The 21,750-nt window shown below is 57.5% G+C and overlaps 2 protein-coding genes across 8 annotated transcripts in view; one reads left to right on the forward strand and one right to left on the reverse strand.

Moving 5' to 3' along the window:
- The window catches only part of PAK6 (p21 (RAC1) activated kinase 6), a 36,758-nt gene extending 21,600 nt beyond the window's left edge, over positions 1 to 15,158 (forward strand). For 6 of the 7 annotated variants that reach the window (XM_072808636.1, XM_072808634.1, XM_072808635.1 and 3 more), the window contains 8 exons: positions 2,566 to 2,774; positions 3,627 to 4,280; positions 10,075 to 10,572; positions 10,675 to 10,808; positions 11,161 to 11,287; positions 11,401 to 11,526; positions 12,007 to 12,141; positions 13,535 to 15,158. In XM_072808636.1, the coding sequence (XP_072664737.1) occupies positions 2,571 to 2,774; positions 3,627 to 4,280; positions 10,075 to 10,572; positions 10,675 to 10,808; positions 11,161 to 11,287; positions 11,401 to 11,526; positions 12,007 to 12,141; positions 13,535 to 13,702 (2,046 nt within the window). In that variant the 5' untranslated portion in view covers positions 2,566 to 2,570 and the 3' untranslated portion in view covers positions 13,703 to 15,158. The remainder of the gene's footprint in view (positions 1 to 2,565; positions 2,775 to 3,626; positions 4,281 to 10,074; positions 10,573 to 10,674; positions 10,809 to 11,160; positions 11,288 to 11,400; positions 11,527 to 12,006; positions 12,142 to 13,534) is intronic. The other variant, XM_072808640.1, reaches the window with a different exon arrangement.
- A 906-nt stretch (positions 15,159 to 16,064) lies between these two features.
- On the reverse strand, positions 16,065 to 21,333 carry ANKRD63 (ankyrin repeat domain 63). Its single transcript, XM_072808275.1, has one exon. It carries the CDS (start codon positions 20,124 to 20,126, stop codon positions 18,978 to 18,980), a length of 1,149 nt encoding a protein of 382 aa, XP_072664376.1. The 5' UTR covers positions 20,127 to 21,333; the 3' UTR covers positions 16,065 to 18,977.
- Between the last annotated feature and the right edge of the window lie 417 nt (positions 21,334 to 21,750).

A 21,750-nucleotide genomic window follows, 5' to 3' on the forward strand; every position in this document is an offset into this window, starting at 1 on the left:
AAGATGCTGTTCTCACAATTCCTGCAGAAAAAGCTGGGCACTCAGGTAGGGCGGAGGGAGCTGGGGAGAGGGATGTTCGGGGGTAAAAGTATTAGCTCACTCTTCTGCAGCTCTAGGGGATGTCCCTGCACCTGCAAAAAAGTATGAGTTCACTCAAGAGAGTGAGGTAGGGAGGGTGGAATGATCAGTGAAGCTAATCTTAGGGACAGAGTCTATCTGTGAGGCCATAAAGACAGGACTACAGAATGAAGACTCTTGAGAGGCAAACACTGAGAGGGAGGAAGATGTTTTACCAAATTGCAAAGCATCTACATAATGGAGAGGTGGTAAAGTGCCCAGGTCCCCCAAATTAGGTGTGGCCCCTCGACCGGCGAATCTGAGAGGAAAGGTATGGGGCCTCTCTCCTGGATTTGCATCTCCGCACATCCCGATGTCTGCAGGCTCCTGAGCTTGGAAACAGGTGCAAAGAGAAGCAATGTGGCAAGAGAATCAGCGCCCCCCCCCCCCCCGCTGCCCTTGCACTGGGGGGTCTGCTCACTTAAGCCTCCCAAAGCCTGTAAGGCACCCTTTATTAACCCTGTGTTATAAATGAAGAGCCCCGAGGCACAAATCACATATTAGCTTGCTCAGAGCCTCCCCAGACTAGCGGGAGACTCCCTATAATTCACCTGCAACTCAGCAAGTATATTTCATTCCAAAGGCCTTGGTCCTTGGGGGTCCTGCACATGTGGATTTGCAAACAGGAAGCATTTGGTAGACTCCCAACATCAAGGCCCCATAAGCGGCTGACATTCCAAGAAGTGTGATGTGGATTCAGATTGATTTCACACGTGCTGAATTCCTTGTGGAAAAGCTGTGGCTAAAAAAAAAGAAAAGAAAAGAAAAGCTGTGGCTGTTCCAGGAGCCCTATCTTCTATCTTTCCACCAGCTACTGCCCATGTCTGTGACCTCCTCCAGAACCTGCTAAGGTGACCAGGAAAATGCTGTTTCCAGAGCAGGAACCAAAAGAGAATGCCATGGCTCTGCCTGTACTCCAGATCATTGGGGTTTTGTTCTGGTAGTTTATGTACAAGAACTTGTATTTACTACAAACAAAAACAAAACAAAACAAGAAAGCAGGGGTGCCTGGGTGGCTCAGCTAGTTCAACTTCTGACTCTTGATTTCAGCTCAGGCCATGATCTCAGAATCCTGAGATCAAGCCCCGTGTCAGGCTTTGTGTTGAACGTGAAGCCTGCTTCAGATTTTCTCTCTCCTTTTCCCTCTGCCCCTCCTTGCTCACATTCTTTCTCTCTCTCTCTCAAATAAATAAACAACAAAAAGAAAACAGCACCACACCACCAAAACTTTGGATAGATGGAGGATCCAAGCATTCAGTTCAAGAAACATACCTGTTTCTTGAAACCTAGAAGTGACCTTTCCTGGTGACATTAGAGCCCATTGGGTGTATTTACCATGATAAAGAAAAAAAATTAAAAACAAAATCCAAAAAAACCATGGAGCTGTTTTGAGCTGCTTCCGTTACAAAAGCATTCAAGTGAGCACTCCCAACCGGTCTTCCATCAACATGTATGTGGTCCTGGCCCAGGACTCCCCGAAGGCAAGCTGGAGTCCGCGCCACCAGGGTTTCCAGCCCCGCCCCCCCATCTCAAATCTGCATGCCCATGTCACTGGTAGCTGTTGACATTGCTCACAGGGCCTTAGGCAAAGTCCAGATTAGCAAGGGCAGGGATAGAGGTTTGGCTGCAGGTGATGTTTTGCACAGAGTTCTGACATTCAAGGGAAAAGAGCCCAAAGTGGGGAGGCGCTTTCTTCCTTGGGGAGACTTACCCCTACACAGCTGTCCCCATCCACACCAGATGTGTCCTTGACTCAGGACCTTTCTAGAATTGGGGCAAAGCACTTGGTGACCAAGTGGGCCCTTTCGGGGGTTCTTGGTCCTGTGATACGCGGTCCCAGACTGCAGACTAGTAACATGTTGGCTTTTTATGAATGTTGTTTATCACAGAAACAGGTTTTCTATTGTTGAACCATCCTGAGACAAACCTGAGTTAAACAAAAACTTTGACATGCTGTTGGATTCCATTTACTAGTTTTGTTTAGGATCTTCATTTTTGTTCATAGTGAGACGGGTTCAAATTTTCTTTTTCTTCTACTATTTTTATCTTTATTTTTGTCAAGGTCACACTTGCTTCATAAAACGAATTTGCCTGCTTGCTTCCCTCTTTCCCCTTTTTAAGTTATCTGACAGTGGAATGGTATTTGTAATGGGCTTTGGATCCTATAAAAACACACCCCCAGGTCTGCCTGCTGGGCAGGAGACTTGGCATAGACAAGACAGACATCTCTTTTCCTTGTTTATAGTCTGTGTTGGCTTATTTCTGGCCTTTTTGTTGTTTCTGGGACCACTTTGCTTCCCTGAGGAAGTAGGGATGAGAGGTGAGGGGAAGCCCTGGGCTGGAGGGAGGGAGCCCTGCGCAGAGATGGGGGGTGGGCAGCACCCACTGCAGCCACCTATGCTCCCACAAAGCCCCTCCCTGGAGCTCGGCCTGACCCTCCCCACACAGGCACCATGTTCCGAAAGAAAAAGAAGAAACGCCCGGAGATCTCAGCCCCGCAGAACTTCCAGCACCGCGTCCATACCTCCTTCGACCCCAAAGAAGGCAAGTTCGTGGGCCTCCCCCCACAATGGCAGAACATCCTGGACACACTGCGGCGCCCCAAGCCTGTGGTGGACCCTTCTCGCATTACGAGGGTGCAGCTCCAACCCATGAAGGTGAGGCGGGCAGCGGCGGCAGGGCTTGGGCCGAGCCTCTCCCACCCACAGAACACCAAGCCTGGCAAAACCACAGAGGCACCTGGAGGAACCGCCCAATTACCAGCTATCAATTAACTGGCTGTTTTCATTCCCCGCTAATGAGCCTCACCCAGGGTGGTGATGCCATTTCCAGGGTGGAGGAGCCTGGGGAGCCCCTCTCCGGAGGCTGGTAGGTTTGCCAGATTCAGCAAATAAAGTTACAGGATGCCCAGTAAACTTTGAATTTCAGGCAACAACAAATAATCCTTTGCTAATCAGGGCGTCCTATGCAATATTTGGACTCGCAGCCTCTATGGGGCTGGGGCTCCCAGACTAGAGCTAGCTGTGTGGGCCAAGAGGGGTTGGAGTGAGAGGCCTGCTGGGGTTTGAAGGCCACGAAGCCAGGATATGTGGAGGAGAGCCTTGGACTACTTGCTGCCTCCTCGGGAGCTCCGTACGTCTCCCTTAAGCACAGACAGAGCTAGAGAATGACAGCAGGCCCCAGGCGAGGTCTGGCCACCTCCCTGTGCCCCCTCAGCAACCTCAAGTTCAGCTGCCCATACCATTTGACGTGCTTACCTCTCGTCTGCCCTGCCAGACTGCAAACCCCATAACAACAGGCTTTCTCCTTGTATCTCTGCACGCCCACCCCACCCCCACACCGGCCTGACCTGCTGTGGGCAAAATTAAGGAACAGCTGGATGACACAGCAAGCGAGGTCCTCAGGTGTTCCTCCCCTAGGGCACCCTAGAGGCTTTCTGACCTGGTCCAGGGCCTCCCCTCCCTGCCATGAGCAGGCTGCTCGCTCAAGCTCTTCTTTCTCCCCTACAGACAGTGGTGCGGGGCAGCTCGGTGCCTACGGATGGCTACATCTCAGGGCTGCTCAACGACATCCAGAAGCTGTCGGTCATCAGCTCCAACACCCTGCGTGGCCGCAGCCCCACCAGCCGGCGGCGGGCACAGTCCCTGGGGCTGCTGGGGGATGAGCACTGGGCCACGGACCCGGACATGTACCTACAGAGCCCCCAGTCTGAGCACACTGACCCCCATGGCCTCTACCTCAGCTGCAACGGGGGCACACCAGCAGGCCGCAGGCAGATGCCGTGGCCAGAGCCACAGAGCCCAAGGGTCCTACCCAATGGGCTGGCCACCAAGGCACATTCGCTAGGCCCCACAGAGTTCCAGGGTGCCACACAGCGCTGCCTGCAGCTGGGTGCCTGCCTACAGAGCTCCCCACCTGGCACCTCACCCCCCACAGCCACCAGTAGGCGTGGGACCAAGGCTCCTAGGCATGGTTCCGAGGAGGCCCGGCCGCAGTCCTGCCTGGTGGGCTCAGCAACAGGCAGGCCGGGTGGGGAGGGCAGCCCCAGCCCTAAGACCCAGGAGAGTACCCTTAAGCGCAGGCTGTTCCGAAGCATGTTCCTGTCTACTCCTGCCACGGCCCCTGCAAGCAGCAGCAAGCCAGGCCCTCCCTCCCAGAGCAAGGTAGGTTGGGCTGGGGCCACCCTCTGGGGCCCTTCTCAGCAGGGCGGGGAGCCTGGCCTTCCCCACTTACAGGGCCGGGGCTAGGGAGAGCGCAAGGGAACAGAATGATCAGGAAACCAGCTCAGCTGCAGCTGAGGATTCTACCCTGAACCAGATGAGCGCTGGTCTTCCAGAGGCATAGCACGGGGCAGTCAGAGGTTGCAGGCCATCCATCCGTTTTCTGTGGGGCCTCGAGGGCTTTCAGTACACCCCTGTTTACACTCCTGCCCTCTGGAGTATGTCTAGGTGGACCACACTGGGGAGCAGACAACTTTTAACAGTAAGCACAGACCTTCTCCTGGTCCTGGTGCCCAGCAACCTCCACCCAGGCCCCAGCAGAGATAGATGCTCCAGTACTGGGCGGGGGCTCGGCCTCCCTCTCCTCAGAGCTTCTTTCTGCCCCCACCCCTCTCTTGCCCCAGTGCTCTCCTGAGTTTGAGCAGTGGCTCCCTGGACTGCTTACCCCTAAGGCGTCAGAAACATTCATGCTAACCCCTTCTCCAGAGAAGAGGATTTTTCCCTTCCTACCTACCTACTCCTTCTCCCCAACCCCCCACCCCCTGGCCTTTTTTTTTTTTTTTTTTAAGATTTATTTATTTGAGAAAGAGTGCAAGCGTGGGAAGGAGAGGAGGGAAAGGGACAAAGAAACTTTAGCAGACTCCTCGATGAGCTCAGAGTCCAATGTGGGGCTTGATTTCATGGCCCCGAGACAGTGACCTGAGCTGAAATCAAGAGTCAGGGACTCAACCGACAGAGCCACCCAGGCGCCTACCCCCCCACCTCCCCTTTTCTTTAGTGGTTGCTTTGTTTAACATTTCTGCAATGATTTATTCTGGAGTTCATGTGCCATGTGAAAAGCTAGACAATTGAGTATGCGTGGGCCTGGGAGTAGCAGGAAAGCCAACTTTTGGCATGTGTGGCAGCCTCGAGTGCACAGATTTTTCTTGTGAAACAGGAAACAGTGAAGGGAGCTCTAATGGTGACATTTCTTGGCAGGCAGAGAATGTTTTTTTTTCTTACATGCCCTGTGACAGCACCATTCCTTTCTCATTTGGCAGATGAGAAGGTAGACTCAGAGAGGGTAGGACAACCCCCAGGTGTTGAGAATGAGTCAGGGAAGGAAGCAGTGAAAGGGCCCTCAGGGTTCCCGCCTCTTGCTCCCCAAAACTTTCTGATCATGGCATCTCTAGCTCCTTCTTGAGGGGCAGGCAGAAATGAGCTTATGCTACAGCGCGAGGGTAGGAAATCAGACCTAAGAAACATCAGGTGACAGTAACACGTGTGACAGAGCTCCCCTCCCTGGAGGTCTTTCAGAGCAAGCCTGGCTCCTCCCCATCAGCTGTGCATGAGTGTGGTCCAGCCTCAAATTGGGTGGAGAGTTTGGGGAGTGGCCTGGACCCTGGACCTTTCTAAGTCACTGCCAGACCAAGGCATCCAGAGAAGGTTCTGGGGTTTGTGCACTCACTGGGATGAAGGACATGGGCTGGGCTCCCCTGTGGAGTGGGGCGTTGGGGACTGAACAAATGAGATGTGGCCAGCTGTGTCTGTGAGCTGAGAGGTCTCTGGAAGGCCATGCTCCTGGAGAGACACTTCCTTGGAAAGAAAGGTGGAAACAGGACAGTGCATACTGCCCAGGAGGTAAGAACTAGAACTTGATCTCTCTCTGGCCTCTTGGGAATCCTGTGGCAGAGCCTTGGGGATTTGGAAAAAGGAGGTGTCAACATAGGACTAGGCACTGACCTGAGTGGTCCTGAGCTCCTGCCAGCATCCCATGGCAGGGAACAGGCTGTCCAGGCAACCTCTGTCAGTTGGTCCATCCTGCGTAATTTACCCAGTATCTACTGTAGGCCACCGTAGCTGGGTGTCCAGTGGAAGCAGGTGCTAGTCGTCTGGGGCGTGGAGATACCACAGTTCCAAATCCAAGGGAGTGATATCCTTCTCGGCATCTTGGGCATATATTTCTAGATTAATACCTTCAAGCCAGGCCTCTCTAAGGCAGGGCTGACAGTTCCTGTGAGCTGCTGTGGTCCAGGGCTTCTCAACTCCTGCACTATTGACATTTGGATCAGATAATCCTTGGTTGTGGGGCCTGTCCTGTGCCTTGTAGGCTATGTTTAGCATCTCTGGCCTCTTCCCACTAGATGCTAGTAGTAGCTGGGACAACCAAAAATCCACCCCCGCTCCCCAGACATTGCCAAATGTCCCTTGGGGGTTTAAAATCAGCCCCAGTTGAGAACCACTGCACCCAGCTTCCTACTCCACTCCCACAGCTCCAGGAACCACCAGACCAAACCAGCAGCCAGCTGCCTGCACCTCAGCACATCCCAGGGGCTGGCTCAGCAGCAACTACAGCAGCTGTCCGAGCATGGGTACCCCAGGAGGTCAAGCCACCAATTGTCACAAGAGGCACTAGGAGGGTGTGCGGCTCTAGGGCTTTTGTACTCAGCCCCAGGAAGCTTAGACCTGCAGTTAGTTACTCACTTTGGCTGAATAGCAAAAGACCTCGGACCCTGACTGAGGGTAGGGAGGCCAAAGAGTTAAGACAGGAATTTGGAGGGTTCAGAAGTGGTTCCACTTAGAGGCAGAAAGGCTAAATCAGAGGACCCCAACAATCAGCAAACCTTGGTTAAACACCTACTGTGTACCCTGTACTCTGTTACATGCCGAGGGGCTCCAGGAGGACCACAGCACAGGGGTGCGGGGTCAGGCTGACCAGAGCTGAAGTCAGCCTTGCTCCTTACCACTTAATGACTCTGGGCAAGTTATTTAACCTCTCTGAGTCTGTTTCCTTATCTACAAATACAGATAATAATAGCACCCGGGGAATAAAAACAACCCAAAGGTTAGGAGAATTAAATGAGATCATGTATTTAAGGCCCTCGTCAAAGTGGTACACCCTCAGTAAATGGCTTTATGATTTTTTAAAAATACTATGACATGGCCTTTGCCTCTGAGGCACTTAGATGACAGCTGCCCAAGCCCACAGCTGGAGAGCCTGGCCCTGTCACCATGGCCCAGGAAGGGAAAATGGGGCATCATTGTACCTCCACGCACGGCTCTTCTGGTGGCTTCCCACCCAAGAAGACATCTCAATCACACAAGGAACTCCAGAGCCCATAACAATTCCATCTCTTGTTCCCCTTTCTCTGTCTTGGTATGGCTTAATATGTTTCCTCTGGTCCTTTCTCGTGGCGACAGTAAGTGAAAGCTCCCTTCTTGTGGAGACAGGTGGCAAGGCCAACGGGACGCTCAGGACCTGAACCTGCTAAGGAGAAGACCAAGCCCAGGCCCACTGCCCTGGGATCCCACATCCCAGGCCACACTGGAGCTGGGCTCTCGGCTGGATCCCTGCCCTTTGCCACCCACCTGCCCACCCACCGACTGGGCCCTTGGTCCCTGAGCTCAGCCAGCACCTGCTGCAGTCTCCACAGGGGCCTTACCAGTGGAGGGGGAGCAAATTCCTCCTTGGCCCCTCCGCATGGCCTGTCCTCGCCTCCCCTGCCACACATGCCAGCTCAACCATGGAGCAGAGCCAGCCTGTATAGGAGGCCAGGAGGGGAAGAGAATCATTTTATGGTCTGCCTTAGAAATCCAGGAGGAGAAAGGTCGAGGGGTCATTAGAGCAACCTCAAGAGCGGCTCTAGGTGCTTCTAGGCCCCCAGGTTCTGTCCAGCCCCACCTGGATGCACAGAGAGCATGTTTTCTGCAGGCCATGCCTTGCAGACCAGCAGGCATATTTTTCCAGGGCCTTGGGGGCTGCCTTGGCGATTGCTGATTGTGTGACAGAGGAAGTGGACTCTGGCAGGTGGCGTCTTACAAAGCCTCTGCTCCTGGGAGTGGCCTCCCAGTCTCAGTGGTGGCCCTGCTCCCTCCACCCCCAGCCACAGCCTCCCTGAAGCCATTTGTCCAGAGCTGCTCCCAATGTGGCCCACAGTCCTCCTACAGCCAAGCCCAGGGGCTTGTTAAAATGCAAAGTCACTGCTCTAGGGACTCAGCCAAAGCAGGAATCTGCATTTTATCCAGCTCCCCAGATCACTGTGCACTTAGAGAGGAGATGGGCTCAGAGAGGGTGAGTTGCCCACAGTTCATGGCTGGTCAGAGCTGAGCAGGGCCGGAACCTAGGTTGTGACCGCACCCAGTCCAGAGATCCCGCCGCTCCACTTCATAGTGGGGAAACATGGGTGAGGGTCAGGGCTGGTGAAGACATGGGAGGGTCTGTTTACTGTCCAGATGTGCTCACCAGGCAGGATGCAATAATTGCGGTGGTGCTGGGAGGCTTCCCTGGCTCCTTCCCTGTGAAGGCTGAGCCAGAGCCAGGCATAGCCTGCCAGAGGCTGGTGCACACTGCAGGGTGGGCAGGCGGGGGGGTGAGGGGGTGGGGTGCAGAGTCTGCCATGGCTTAGCTCTCTGCTGTCAGGGGCACTTGGAGCTCCCCTCTAGGCAAGATCCGTCACTGAGTAAGCTGGGGTGCATACCCCAAAGCCTGGGGAGAGGGTGCCGAAGAGGTTGGCAAGTCTCTGCTGAGCCTGGTAGGGTCCAGGGCCCAGACTTGGGGTCCCTCAGCCCAAGCTGAGTGCTTGAGATTTCTTGGGGGTTGATGCAGTTTTGGGGATCTGCACCAGGACCCCGTGGGCAACTGGACAGCTGCCATATGATGGGTCCTGAGATGTTCTGAGAAGTTCTCCGCAGCCCCTCAAGTGTCCTTCATTAGGTTACTTATGGCCTTTTCCAGGTGCCCCTTTTAAAATCATACAATCCCTGGGAAGAATTACATTGCACTTGCACATGGCCAGTTCCTCAGAGAGAAGGTCCCCAAGGGTGGAACCCTTTCCTTCTGGGCTGGCAGGAGGGCTGGGACCCTGAAAGGCAAGGAGCCTCAGAGGCTTCCAGGGCTGGGTGTGGGCTCACTGAGGCCCAATCTGCCACTCCTTCCACCTTCCCTTCCCCTCCTGCAAGAGGCCATAAGGATAGCCCACTGCCTGCCCTTCTACGTAGGGGTCATCAGCCAGGATTGGGAATAAGTAGAGAGGCTGCTCTGGGGAGCCCCTAGGAAACCTCCCTAACCCTGGCCCCAGGGCTTGGGTTAGGCTGGAGCTACCCTCCTAATTTGAGATCTCTCTGGCACCAGGTCCCCAGCCCAGGCAATATACCTAAGGACCCCCAGATGGTAACATGGCTCTGTGGTCCTCTGTTGGGGACATACCCTCACAGCAGAGACTTGATGACTCCCTACTTGTCAAGCACAAGCAGGCTATCAGACCCCTCGCTGTGGCTTTCCTGCCCTGTGCTGGGAGTCAGTCAGAGATGCCCCACTGCCCAGGGCCCCTTCCACCCACGTGGGGCCTCGGGTGAGAGCACCCCAGGGATGAAGAATGCCTCTGACCCAGATTCCCCACACAGCCTGGCAGTACAGAGGGAAGACAGCCTCTCGGTGGCCTCCCTGGGGTCTGGCTGTCAATTACCCAGGAAGAAATACCCAGCAGAGGACACCCCAGGGACTCTGCTTTCTGCAGCTTTCTGCAGTGGATGTAAAGAGCTGCTGTTTGGACTGCTCACCTGGGAACACTGGGGGCTGGGTTTCTGAGAAGGAACTTTGGCTTCGGCTCCACTTGAAAATCCTTGCCCATAGCACCTCCCCTATTTGGTCTGACGCCCTGCTAGACCTGCCCCTGTCCAGAGGTCACCCCCTGCTTCTGTAAAGGTCGCTCTAAATGCTCCCACAGCCAAACCCTTGTCTGTTTTTTCCTCCCTGTAGCCTAACTCCTCTTTCCGACCACAGCAGAAAGACCCTCCACCAAGCCTGGTGGCCAAGGCCCAGTCCTTGCCCTCGGACCAACCCATGGGGACCTTCAGCCCTCTGACCAGCCAGGATACCAGCAGCCCCCAGAAGTCCCTCCGCACAGTCCCAGTGGCTGGCCCACCCCCAGGCCGGTCTTCCCCTGCGGGCTCCCCACGCACCAGGCAAGCCCAGATCAGCACCAGCAACCTGTACCTGCCCCAGGACCCCGCGGTGGCCAAGGGTGCCCTGGCTGGCGAGGACACAGGTGTTGTGACACACGAGCAGTTCAAGGCTGCACTCAGGATGGTGGTGGACCAAGGTGACCCTCGGATGCTGCTGGACAGCTATGTGAAGATTGGTGAGGGCTCCACAGGCATCGTCTGCCTGGCCCGAGAGAAGCACTCAGGCCGCCAGGTGGCCGTCAAGATGATGGACCTCAGGAAGCAGCAGCGCAGGGAGCTGCTCTTTAACGAGGTGGGAGAGGAGAGCAGGACGTGATGGGGTGCTTAGGATGAGCATCTGGGAACAGGGTGGTGGACTGTACCCAGCACTCAGGCACCCCCGTCTGCCCCCCAGGTGGTGATCATGCGAGACTACCAGCACCTCAACGTGGTGGAGATGTACAAGAGCTACCTGGTGGGCGAGGAGCTGTGGGTGCTTATGGAGTTCCTGCAAGGCGGGGCCCTTACTGACATCGTCTCCCAAGTCAGGTGGGCAGCTGGGAGGGCTGGGCTCTGAGAGCTGGCTGTCCCCATCGCTGTCCTGGCAGGGGGATTGGGCAGCCTCAGGCCAAGAAAACTTGGGTTGCTTGTCACATCATTGCGAGCACGCCCTGTCCATTCGGGTTAGCAGGCCCAGGAGGTTCGGAGGAGTGGGATGGGCTCTCCAGCCTAGGTTCAGGCCCATTTCCACTAAGACTCTGGCCTGACGGGACCCTGCACATGCTGCCCAGGAGCTGCAGAGCCCAGGACCAGGGACACCTAATCTGCCTAGCCCAGCTACCTTGCAGCCCTGCCAAAGCTAACATTTTCTTCTGTCTGTGGCCCGGCCTTCCCTGTCTAGGCTGAACGAGGAGCAGATCGCCACCGTGTGTGAGGCTGTGCTGCAGGCCCTGGCGTACCTGCATGCCCAGGGTGTCATCCACCGGGACATTAAGAGTGACTCCATCCTCCTGACCCTCGATGGCAGGGTAGGTCCCTCCCCCTGCTCCTGTGCTCCTGGCTTAGCTCCTGCTCCTGCTCCTGCTCCTAGCTCACCACTCCTTGTTCCCCACCCACCCACCCACCCTCATCTCAACCGCAGGTGAAACTCTCGGACTTTGGATTCTGTGCTCAGATCAGCAAAGATGTCCCTAAGAGGAAGTCCCTGGTAGGAACCCCCTACTGGATGGCTCCTGAGGTGATCTCCAGGTCTCTGTATGCGACTGAGGTAACTGGTCCTTCCATCCCAGAGCTCCTGTTTGGAGAAGTTCCTCTCAGAAACATTCATCTCCTGTGACCTCCCCCCCTCCCTGAAATAATCCTGATTTTTCAGATACCCACTTAATCGACACCCTACCCCCACTTCCCATTGTGCCCTGCCCACTCTTGGATGGGTCTGCCCTAGCTTGTGACTTTGCTGCCACAAACCATTCCCCAAAATCCCCCACCTGCAGCTCACAGGCAAGGTGGGGTATGGCCACCTTGGGTATGGCCCTGTGTGACAGCCATTCCCAGGGAATGGCTGACAGCTATGTCCCTGCAGTCAGTGGGCATTCCTGTAGGAAGTGCCTTGATCACAAGGCAGGTGGTCAGGGGAGGCCAACTCACCAGTGACAGCTGGGACCAACTGCTCCCATCCCCCTGCAACACACTGCCACCAAGGGGCCATACTCTGGCCAGTGGCATCAGGGACGGTCTCTTCCTACAGGTGGATATCTGGTCTCTGGGCATCATGGTGATCGAGATGGTGGACGGGGAGCCACCCTACTTCAGCGACTCCCCAGTTCAGGCCATGAAGAGGCTCCGGGACAGCCCCCCACCCAGGCTGAAAAACTCTCACAAGGTTAGTCAGTGCACAAGGTGGACCCCCTTCTTCCTGAGGCTTTGAGGACCAAAGCTCCCAGGCCCACTCCCTCCCTTCCACAGAAGTCAAAGGCTCCCAGAAAGGCTCCCCTTTCTCCGCACAAAACCTGCACTTGGCTGAGAAGCTACATCTACACCCAGGCTCCTGTGTCCACTCAGACCAATTTCCACTTGCAGACAACTGACAGGAGCCTGAGAGAAGGGAAAGCAAGGCTGTCAGGAATCCCTGACTTCCTGGGGAGGAATCTAGAGAAGCTAATTGTGCAGGAATCTTCCATTCCCTCTGTTAAGGGAGCCATACCGTGGCATAGTGCCAGTCGGCCACAGCACAACCTGACCACATGTGAGCCACAGGTTTTCCCTTAAAACCAGAGTGTGCGTGTTTTTGTGTGTGTGTGTGTATACACACATGCACTCTTAACCCTTTTCTGCCAAATCCACCCAAACCCATATAGACCTTACCAGGGGACACCCCCTGCTGGTGGCCAGGTCAGGGCGGGGTGGGGGGGGGGGGATGGCACTGCCATCTGGTGGCCAGAGTGAGAAATGTCCCAGAAGCTGGAAACCCAGTCCCTAAATGATAAAATGGTTCTGTGGTTCCAACACAGCTGGATGGGAGAACAGTCAGGAAACACCTTCTGAGACAACTGGTCCTTGGGGCTTGCACTGCCAGCCCCAGGATTAACACATAGGGGAGATTTCCAACTGGCTAATTCCCCAGAGGATGTAGCCTTTTGGAAAGCCCCAGACTTAGCTTTATCCCAAGATATTGGCTCAAAATGAACCAAGGTAAGCTTTTGATTTAGAGACTCTACAGCTTAGAACATTAAAGAAAGTTACCTCCTCATCAGGTCCCTCCCACTCTCTTCTTTTCTATTTTTCAAAATACTTCATCCCTGACCTCTTCTTTATCTTCACTAAAGACAGGGCAAGCATATTTTATCATCAACTGACCCACTGGGCAGCTAAGAAAACGGAGGTCTAGAGAAAATTGCAATTTGTCGAAGATGAGGGCTATACCCAGGACTGGATCACTAACTAGTACCAGTCCCATGCCCCTTCCACAGAGCCACAGAGCCTAAAGGCCCAGAGCCTTGAGCAGCGGGGTGAAGGATGGGCTCCCCAGGAGCCGGGAATCTTACTTCCACCCCTCAGCAGCACCCCCAAGGGGCGAACTAGCCACTTTTCCCCAGACTGATGCCAAGTCTCTTCACCTACCTGATAATCCAAAAAGTACTGAGCCTGGGAGCTGCAGGGAAGTAAGAAACAAGAGAACTCAAGACTTCCACGTGATGGTGGGGCCAGGCAGACAAGTCACCCCAAAAGTGACTTGCACGCCATGGCTTCCTCTCAGTGCTGCTCTGTCTCCGCAGGTCTCCCCAGTGCTCCGAGACTTCCTGGAACGGATGCTGGTGCGGGACCCCCAGGAGAGAGCCACGGCTCAGGAGCTCTTGGACCACCCTTTCCTGCTGCAGACGGGGCTGCCCGAGTGCCTGGTGCCCCTGATCCAGCTCTACCGCAAGCAGACCTCCACCTGCTGAGCCCACCCCCAGAGGGCTGCACCCGCCACCTATGCCCACAAGCAGGAGACACTGGGCAGCCAGCCTGCCGGCAGGGCCTACCTGCCTCATTCTCTCAGTATTCTCTCCAAAGATTGAATGTGAAACCCCACCCACCCCCTCCTGCCCTTCAGCCCACTGGGCCAGGCCGGACCTGCCCCTTGGTCTCTCTCCCTCCCAAGAGGGTGCCCAGTTGCCTTTGGGATGATGGAGACCCCTTCTACAGGATGACCCTTTGTTATTTGCACAGGGATATTTCTAAGAAACGTGAAGACCAGCACTCCTGGCCACCGTGGCCAACACAGCAGAAAAGGCTGCTGCAGTTTTTTTTTTTAAGGTTGTTGTACACTAGCATCCCAGGCCACCCAAGAGGGCAGACTGCCTGTCTTCACCAGGATACTTGCTGTTCTCAGTTCCAACTCTAAACCCTGGGGTCTTGAGAGGGCCACAGGGAAGGCTTCTATTGCCTGAAGCTGTCTTCCTCCCTCGTGTCTGACTTCCTGAAGGTACAGTCCGACCTGCACCTATTTCCCAGCCCACCTGCACTGACTCACTGTCCCTGCATAGCCCGCCCTGAACTGTGAACAGCCTGATCGCGGGCCAGGGAAGGAGGAGGAGCATTTTTCTGGGTGTAAGAGGAAGAACAGAGCTGGTGGTAAATGTGGTCTCACTTTATAGGATGAAGAGACCATCATGTGTGTGTGCGTGCATGCGTGCGTGTGTGAGAGTGTAAGTGGAGGATGGTCACCCCGATAGCCTGGCTCCCTCCAGGTCACCCACAGCCAGCTTCAGTAAGGCTTTCCCATCCTTTCTGCCACTAAGTTCTCCTCCGAAGGGACCTGCTTTCTTGGCCTGGCTTCGCACCTCCTAAGTCCCTTGTCTCTACCTGACCCGAGAGGAGATCTGCATTGAGTCTAATGTATCCCAGGGCCTTGGCAGATTTCCAGGTTTCTCCTGTAGTGTTGAGTCTGAGGGCCAGAGACAGGAATGGTGAGGGACAAACTTTGTTTTATCTGTAAGCTTCATCTCAGTAGCCAGGTCATTGAGGACTGGTTCTTTTCAAACTCTTGGTCTGGGGGAGGTGAACCACCTCCTGGAGTCCCATCCTGTCAAGAAATGGGCCCTTCCTTCGTGCAAACCATCTGCCCTAGCTGCCTCTTCAGACCCCCGTGTCCTTGTCCCCTTCCCTCCCCACCTTCAGGGATGTTGCCAGTCAGGGAATCCAGGGAAGAACTCCAGGTGTCAGGACCCTATCTAGATAATATTTTTAGATTCCTCTGCTCCCTAGTGGCCTGCTTTGGGGCCAAAAAAAAAAAAAAAAAAAATTGCAAGGACTTTTTTAAAGGGTCAGAGTTTTAAAAACAAAAGCATCTTCCCTAGAAACTTTTGTGAATTGTTTGCACTTGTGCCTGTTTTAAATTAAACTGAGTGTTCAAAACCTCTGGGCTGTTGTCTCTGAGAATGGAGCCAGGCCATCTTCAAGCTGGATGCCCTGTAGTGGGGGTGTCTGGTGTGACCCCCCAACCCCCAGCAGTCACTCAAGTCCACAAAAAAACCAACTCCCTGGTGGCATGTGGGCCCAGGAGGGCAGATAAGGAGGGAAACAGGAAGTGAAAGGCCCTTGGGACTGAGAGAGCTGAGAAAGAGCCAGAGCTCTCCTTCCCAGGGGAGAAGAACCCAGCCAGGAAAGGCAGGGCCATGTGCTATGCTTGCTGGTACCACCGGGGCTCTGGGGGCAGCCACCCAGGCTGATGACCACTTTCTGCATTGGTGTCTCCCTTTTCCCTTTTGCTTCTCACTCCAAGGAAAGTCAGAGGCTCCCCTCTCCAAGTTGTCCATAGAAAGTGGCCTGAGCTGCTTCCGTGAGAAAGCAGTCTCTTTTTCGGTTCTCAGAACTGAGCGGTTGTGAAGGAGCAGTGCAATGGCTGGAAATCAAGAGATCTTGGTTCTAGCCCTGTGGGTAGGGGAGATGGAGGGCATTCGCTTTAAACTTCTAGCTCTGACACTGATTCCAGCACTTCCTTCCTGAGAATTCATCCTCCCACCAGCCCAGGGTTCACCGAAATCTCTCCACCAACATCCAGGAGTCCTGCAGACCTTCTCCTGCTCCCCACAGCAGTGCCACCCAGACAGCCACCCTAGGCTGAGGGTCCCAGTCCCACCAACTCAGTGGGAAGCGGTACCCAAGTCCTTCCCGCAGGGGACAGCCACAGTGCACAGTGGGACAGGCAAAGATGGAGGCTGATGGAAGGCAGAAGCTTTGCAGGAAGGTAGCACACCCTTCTGCCACTCGAAAGGGAGCCTAGAATCAGGAACAGTTGGTAAGGCAAAGAGAGGCCAGGTCTTGCAACTGAATAATACTGGATTTATTAACTATTCTTCCGAGTTCTAATAGTCCTTCCGCCACACAGTGTCAGTCCAAAAGCAGGCATGTATGTCATTTAGCCTCCCGCACAGACTAGTTCTGAGCTTGATGTTGGGGTACTGAGATCCAGTGGCCTGCGTGAATCTTCACAATGATGAAAGCAAACAAACAAGAGTTGGAAAAGAAAACCGTTAGGACAGTCTCTTCTAAAGAGGAGTGAGCTAGGGAAGACCCCAGCCTCAAAGCCCTGGGGCTGACAATGAAAAAGAAGTGCAGGGGAGCAAAACGCGGTGACCTGTGCAAGTTCTGCACACAAATGGGCCTAGTAAGAATTCTGCAAGAACAGCAAGTCAGTCAAACACAATTCAGTGCAGACAGGAAAGATCTGCTGTGGTTTTTAAGAAACACTGCTTTCAACCACCAAGCCCTTGGCAACTCAATGGAGAGGAGCCCTCCTCGTGGTTGTTTACTCGCTATGGAAGGCCCTGGGGAGATGAGGGGGTTGGGGTGTCACTGAACCAGAAAGCCACAGGTGAGCAACGTTTGAAAGATGACAGCACCTTCTACCTAATGTTCAACCCAGACCTCACCGGTGCCCTGAAGAAGCCAAATACTTTTATCCCTACACCATTAAAAACTCCGTGAAAATTAAACACAGAAAGGGAGTAAGTGAGCAAGCAGGGGTCAGGAAAAAAAGAGAGTTTGTACTTGGGATGTCCAATTATCCCCCATCCCACCCCCAGATCCTCTCCCTCGGGCTTTTCAGGTGCTTCTGTATTGTCCACCCACCACCCAGACAGTGGGACTGACCAGAGGCAAATGTGTGGGGAGGAAGGTGTAGGGGGAGGGCAAAACACCCTCAAAACGAAAGCAAACTTCATCAGAAGGGGTCAGTGCAGATCCCAGGTTTCAGAAACTATAAACAAGGGGTTGGAAACTCCTGTTTCTCAGAACAGAGCAGGTGCTCTCTGGACATGGGAGCCTTAACTTGGAAGATCTTGGGGCTCCTGCCACTCCAAGTCCGAGCGATCTGTTCATTGTCCCTCACTCCACTGCGGGGAAATGACTTCAAGTATCCGGATTTGACATACTACAAGGGGAAAAGGATTCCGTGGGCAAATGCACAAGGGAGGGAGAAGTACGCGGCTCAACTCCGAGCCAGGGCGCCGCGACGAAAGCGCGGCGCTGCCACCAGGGGGCACCAGAGATCACGTCCGGCGCTGGGCCGGGGGAGGGCGCGGCCTCGGCGGCCTCAAGGGTCGGGAAGGTGTCCCCTCCGTCTGCGAAGGCTACAGATCGACGTCTTGCAAAGGCCCCACCTCGGACGGGGCGGGGGGTCGCAGAAAGAGCCCCCAAGCGCCGGCCACCCCGCGGGCTCCCGGGGCACGTGCTCGCCAGGCCCGCGCCGACCCCCTCCGCCCCCAGGCCCGCCCGGAGCGCGGGGAGGGGCGGGCGCCGAGGTGGGACCGGGCCGGGGAAGGGCCTTCAACCGCCCCCGGCGGCTGCCTCGGGCTCGCTCATCTGCCCGCTACGGAAGCGAAGCGGGGCCGGGCCAGGGGCCCTTGGGCTCGACCTCCGGCTCCGGCGTGCGCCCGGCCCTCCGTCAGCCGCCCAGCGGGAAGCAGGAAGCCTTTAGCAGCCCCTTCCAGCTTTCGCAGGAGTTTGATGTAATTTAAACCCGGACCTGCGGCTCGTGTGGGCTTCCCGACTCCCGCGCGCCGCTAACGTGGCAAACACTTCAGTCAATTATCCCCCTCGCAGAGCTTCTATTTAAAGAGACATTGTCAGGTTCTTAAGCCTCGGATCAGACCCGCTGCTTTTCTGCTTCTTATACAAAGACTCGAAAACACGAGTTCTCTGAGGATTGGAAGGAATACAATTAAACCAAGCCTCCGCAACCATTCCACCCTGCGGGAGCACCCACGTGCGGACGCGGGAGCTGGGGGGGGGGCGGGGGCGGGGGCGGGCCAAGTCCCTTCCATTTCAGGCCTCTAAGAGGGAGAAGAAATAAGGCTGGGCCCCGAGAGGCCGGCGAGACCTCAAAGATAAAATTCAAACGCAGCTGAGCTGAATGAAGCTCGGCTCAGGGGCCAGGAGCTGGGGTCGGTAGGGGTTGGTGTAGGGCAATGACCCCACATCCATGTGAAGTTGAAAACTGGGTCCGCCAGAGGCAGAGACAGCTGGAAGTACCCAGAAGCTGTTTCAGGGAACAACCAGCCTTCCACACCAGGGCCTCTGCTACCCCTAAGTATGCTCTCATCTTATTGAGGCAGAGTTTCTCCCCAGAAAAATATAACCTCCAGATTCCTTGCTAATCAGCCCTCCTGTCCAGAAGGGCTCAAAGGCTGGTCTCCTTGCTCTCCTTCTCCAACACTTAACAGGAAGGGAGGCTTCAGCCCAGTGGCCTGCAGCATTAAGGTCCACATCGCTAGGCAGAGGGGACTGGCTAGGCCTTCGTTCTACAGTCAACTCTTCTGCTGCCTGGCTGCCAGGGTGTGGGGAGCTGGGTGTAAGGAGGCGGTGACCTGGCAGGAGTCCGCAAGACTCAGAACTGAGCCTTGGGGCTCAGAGTAGGGAGTGTCTGTCTTGCTGGCTGCAAGGCTGCAGCTTATGGAACCCATCTTCCGCTCCTCCCCTCCAGGACTGGAAAGGTAGGCTGTAGGGAAGGTGAGAGACCTAGGCAGGGAATACCAACAAGCACAAAAAAGAAATAAAATAGGGGTTCTTTTCAGAGAGAGGGTGGGTTATGATCTCCCCTTGGCAGTGGGGACAGGTTCTGGGATCACAGGCCAGGAAACTGCCAGGAAAATGAGGGACCTGGAAAAAAAAAAAGAAATCCCAGTGGAGGAGAGAGGGCAGAGCAGGGGGAGCAGGGCTTAACCTGGACGCTGTTTACCGCTGAGCGTGCAGCACCACGGCCTCCGTGCCCGCCTGCCAAGGCTGAGGCCCCGGCACCGAGTGGGGCAGAGCGTTGGCCTCTGACTCCGGGCCGCTCTCGGGCCCTGATGCCTCCCCGACCAGGCTGGGGATGTCTGGAGCTGTGGAGCGGCGGCGCAAACCCAAACGGCCAGAGCCAGGGCCGCCCTCCGGGTGGGGGCTAAGGCCAATGGGGGCTTGCACTAAGGTCGGAGGCGCTCCCTCCAGCACCTCCTGCGAACGCCACCTCCCGGTCCCCGAAGACTGGGGCGAGTGTGGTCGGGCCATCAGGGCTCCCGCCCGCAGCCGAGCCGCCTCCTCCTCGGTTACTGCCCCCAGCGCCAGGCTCATGCTCCGGCCCAGCTCAGGCCTCTCGCTGCCCTGTGCTCGGTGCCGGCCCGAGCCCTTGCCCCCTGACCCAGCGTCGCCGCCGTGACCGTGGCCGCCGGCCGCTCGCGCAAAGCGCGCCAGGAGAGGCCGAGGTAAGCGGCGGGGGCTGGGCCGTCGGCGCTCGGGGCTGGGCGCGGGGGCCGGACGGCCCGGGGGGCTGTCGGAGTTGGAACCCCGGGCCGCGGCGGCGGCGGCTGCGCGGCCCCAGGGCCCGGTGAGGGCTTGCACGCAGGTCCCGTGGCCGCGGGCGGCTGCCAGCTGCAGCGCCGTGAGACCCGCTCGGTTGGTGCGGTCGAGGCGCAGGCCGAGGCGGCGGAAGGAGCGCACCAGGAACTCGAGCACCGCCCCGTGGCCGCACGCCGCCGCCCACATCACTGGGCTGTTGCCCGCGGAGTCGGCCGCCTCGGGGTCGCCGCTGAACTGCACCAATAGCTGCACCGCGTCCAGGTGGCCACGCTCGCAAGCCAGGCTGAGTGCCGTGCGGCCGCGCTCGTCCCGCAGGTTCACGGCCGCACCTTGCTCCAGCAGTAGCCGCACGAAGCGCGAGCGCAGCGCGGGGTCCGGCAGCCCCACGGCTACCATGAGCGGCGTGCGGCCCTGCTCTGCGCGGCAGTCGATGATGCTGCGGTCCAGCGCATCCAGCACAAAGCGGGCCAGGTGCACCTTGCCCGCCTGCATGGCCTCCAGGAAGGTGCGCGTACCCGCTCGGGGGCACAGGTCCTTGGGCTTGAGCATGGCCCCGGCCGCCGCTCCCAGGCGGCCCGGCAGCTCCGCACGGGGGCGCCCCTGGTTCCCGCGCCCCGCGGGGCTCTGGTGTGGCTCCCTCCGCGCGTGGGCGGCTGCAGCCGAGGGTCCCGACGTTCCCACTCCTGTGCCCCCGCGGCTCCCGCTTCCCCGCCGCGCCTGGGCCGCGCGCCTGGCGTCTCGCAGCTCCTTCCCTGGGCTTCCCGCCCGAAGGTGTAGGTCGCTCGCTACTCTGAGCTCGGCGCCCGGCCCGCCACGCTCTGCCCCTCGGGTCTGTCCCGCTGTGTTCCGCGCGTCCGGCGCCCTCCGTCCCTTGTGGCTTGGAGCCGCGCCACTCACCCGCACCCGGGGCAGCCCCCGCTCCCCTGATGAGCCGGTGGCGCCCGCCGAGCGCGCCTGCCTCCAGCCCTGGCGGGGCGCGCCGCTCCTCAAGCTGCTGGCGCCGCTCCTCCGCCTCCTCCCCGCTCGCGGGGGCCGGGCCACGCCGGGGCGCTTGCTCCTTACTTGGGGGGCTCAGCGGCGCGGGAGCCGCCGCCCGCCTGCGTAGCTGGCTTTATAGCCTCGGGGGTCTCCATGGCGATGGCTGCCCTGGAAGCCAGCTGAGCCGTCAGGGCAGGAACGCACGGGGCGGGAGAGACCGCCCCTGACCCCCACCCCTCCGTGGGCCACGAAGTCGGGAGCGGCTCCTCCTCCGCGCTCCCCTGGGGCTGCGGCGGCGGTTGCGGGGCGGGGGCGCGGCTGCTCGCTGGGGGCCACATGCACCAGGCCAGGCCAATCCCAAAGTCACAGTCCTCTCTTCCCGTCCTCCCGCCCTCCGCCCCTACCGGAGTCGGTGCCCTCGGCTCCTTAGAAACTTAGGACCTGGGGCCCGTCGGGGAAGACGGAGGACCCCCCCCCGCCGCCGCCCCGCGGTCCAGGTGGAAGCAATCGGGCCCCGTGAGCGCCGAAGTGGACCATGAGCGAGCGGGGAGGTGGCGGCGAAGGGCGAACCGGAGCAATTGGCGGGGGCGGGGGTGCCCGTGCTGCGCGCAGGGTGGGGGGCGCCTGTGCCGGCTGCGAACTGCCACTCGAAGTGTAGCGAGTCACGCACTCACACACCATTGTTCCTCCCGCACACGCTCGCTCGCGCGGGGGTGGGGGAGCGTGCGCCCTGCAATCTCCGACGTCTCCAGCCCGACCACGCGCCCGAGCGCCAGCTCCCGGCGGCTGACGGGCAGGCGGAGCGGAGACGCGGCGGCCGGGGCGGGCGCCTGGGGATCCGGGGACGCTGCAGCCGCGTCAGCGCCCCCGCCCCGCCGCCTCGCGGCCAGCCACCCCCCCGGAACATGTGAGCGCCCTACGCGCAAGGCTCCCCTGTGGCGCTGGTCACAGAAGCACCCCCAGACCACCGGGCTCTGATTTCGACTACTGGCTGACCCCTCGGGAAGGGAAGGAGAAGAGAGCCCGAGTCACAAGGGCGTGGAGAAACCACCGCACCCCGTCTGCCTCCTGAAGTGCTCGGCCTCGGTGGAGGTGTTGGGGGGATCAGGGCTCCGGGGGTTGGGGCAGAGGAGGGTAGGTGTACAGGGGTGGAATGAATACTTGTAAAGTGTAAAGAAGTCAATCCGTTCTCAAC

The sequence above is a fragment of the Canis lupus genome, chromosome 32 (genome assembly GCF_048164855.1).
Source record: "Canis lupus baileyi chromosome 32, mCanLup2.hap1, whole genome shotgun sequence".
NCBI classification, from domain to species: domain Eukaryota; kingdom Metazoa; phylum Chordata; class Mammalia; order Carnivora; family Canidae; genus Canis; species Canis lupus.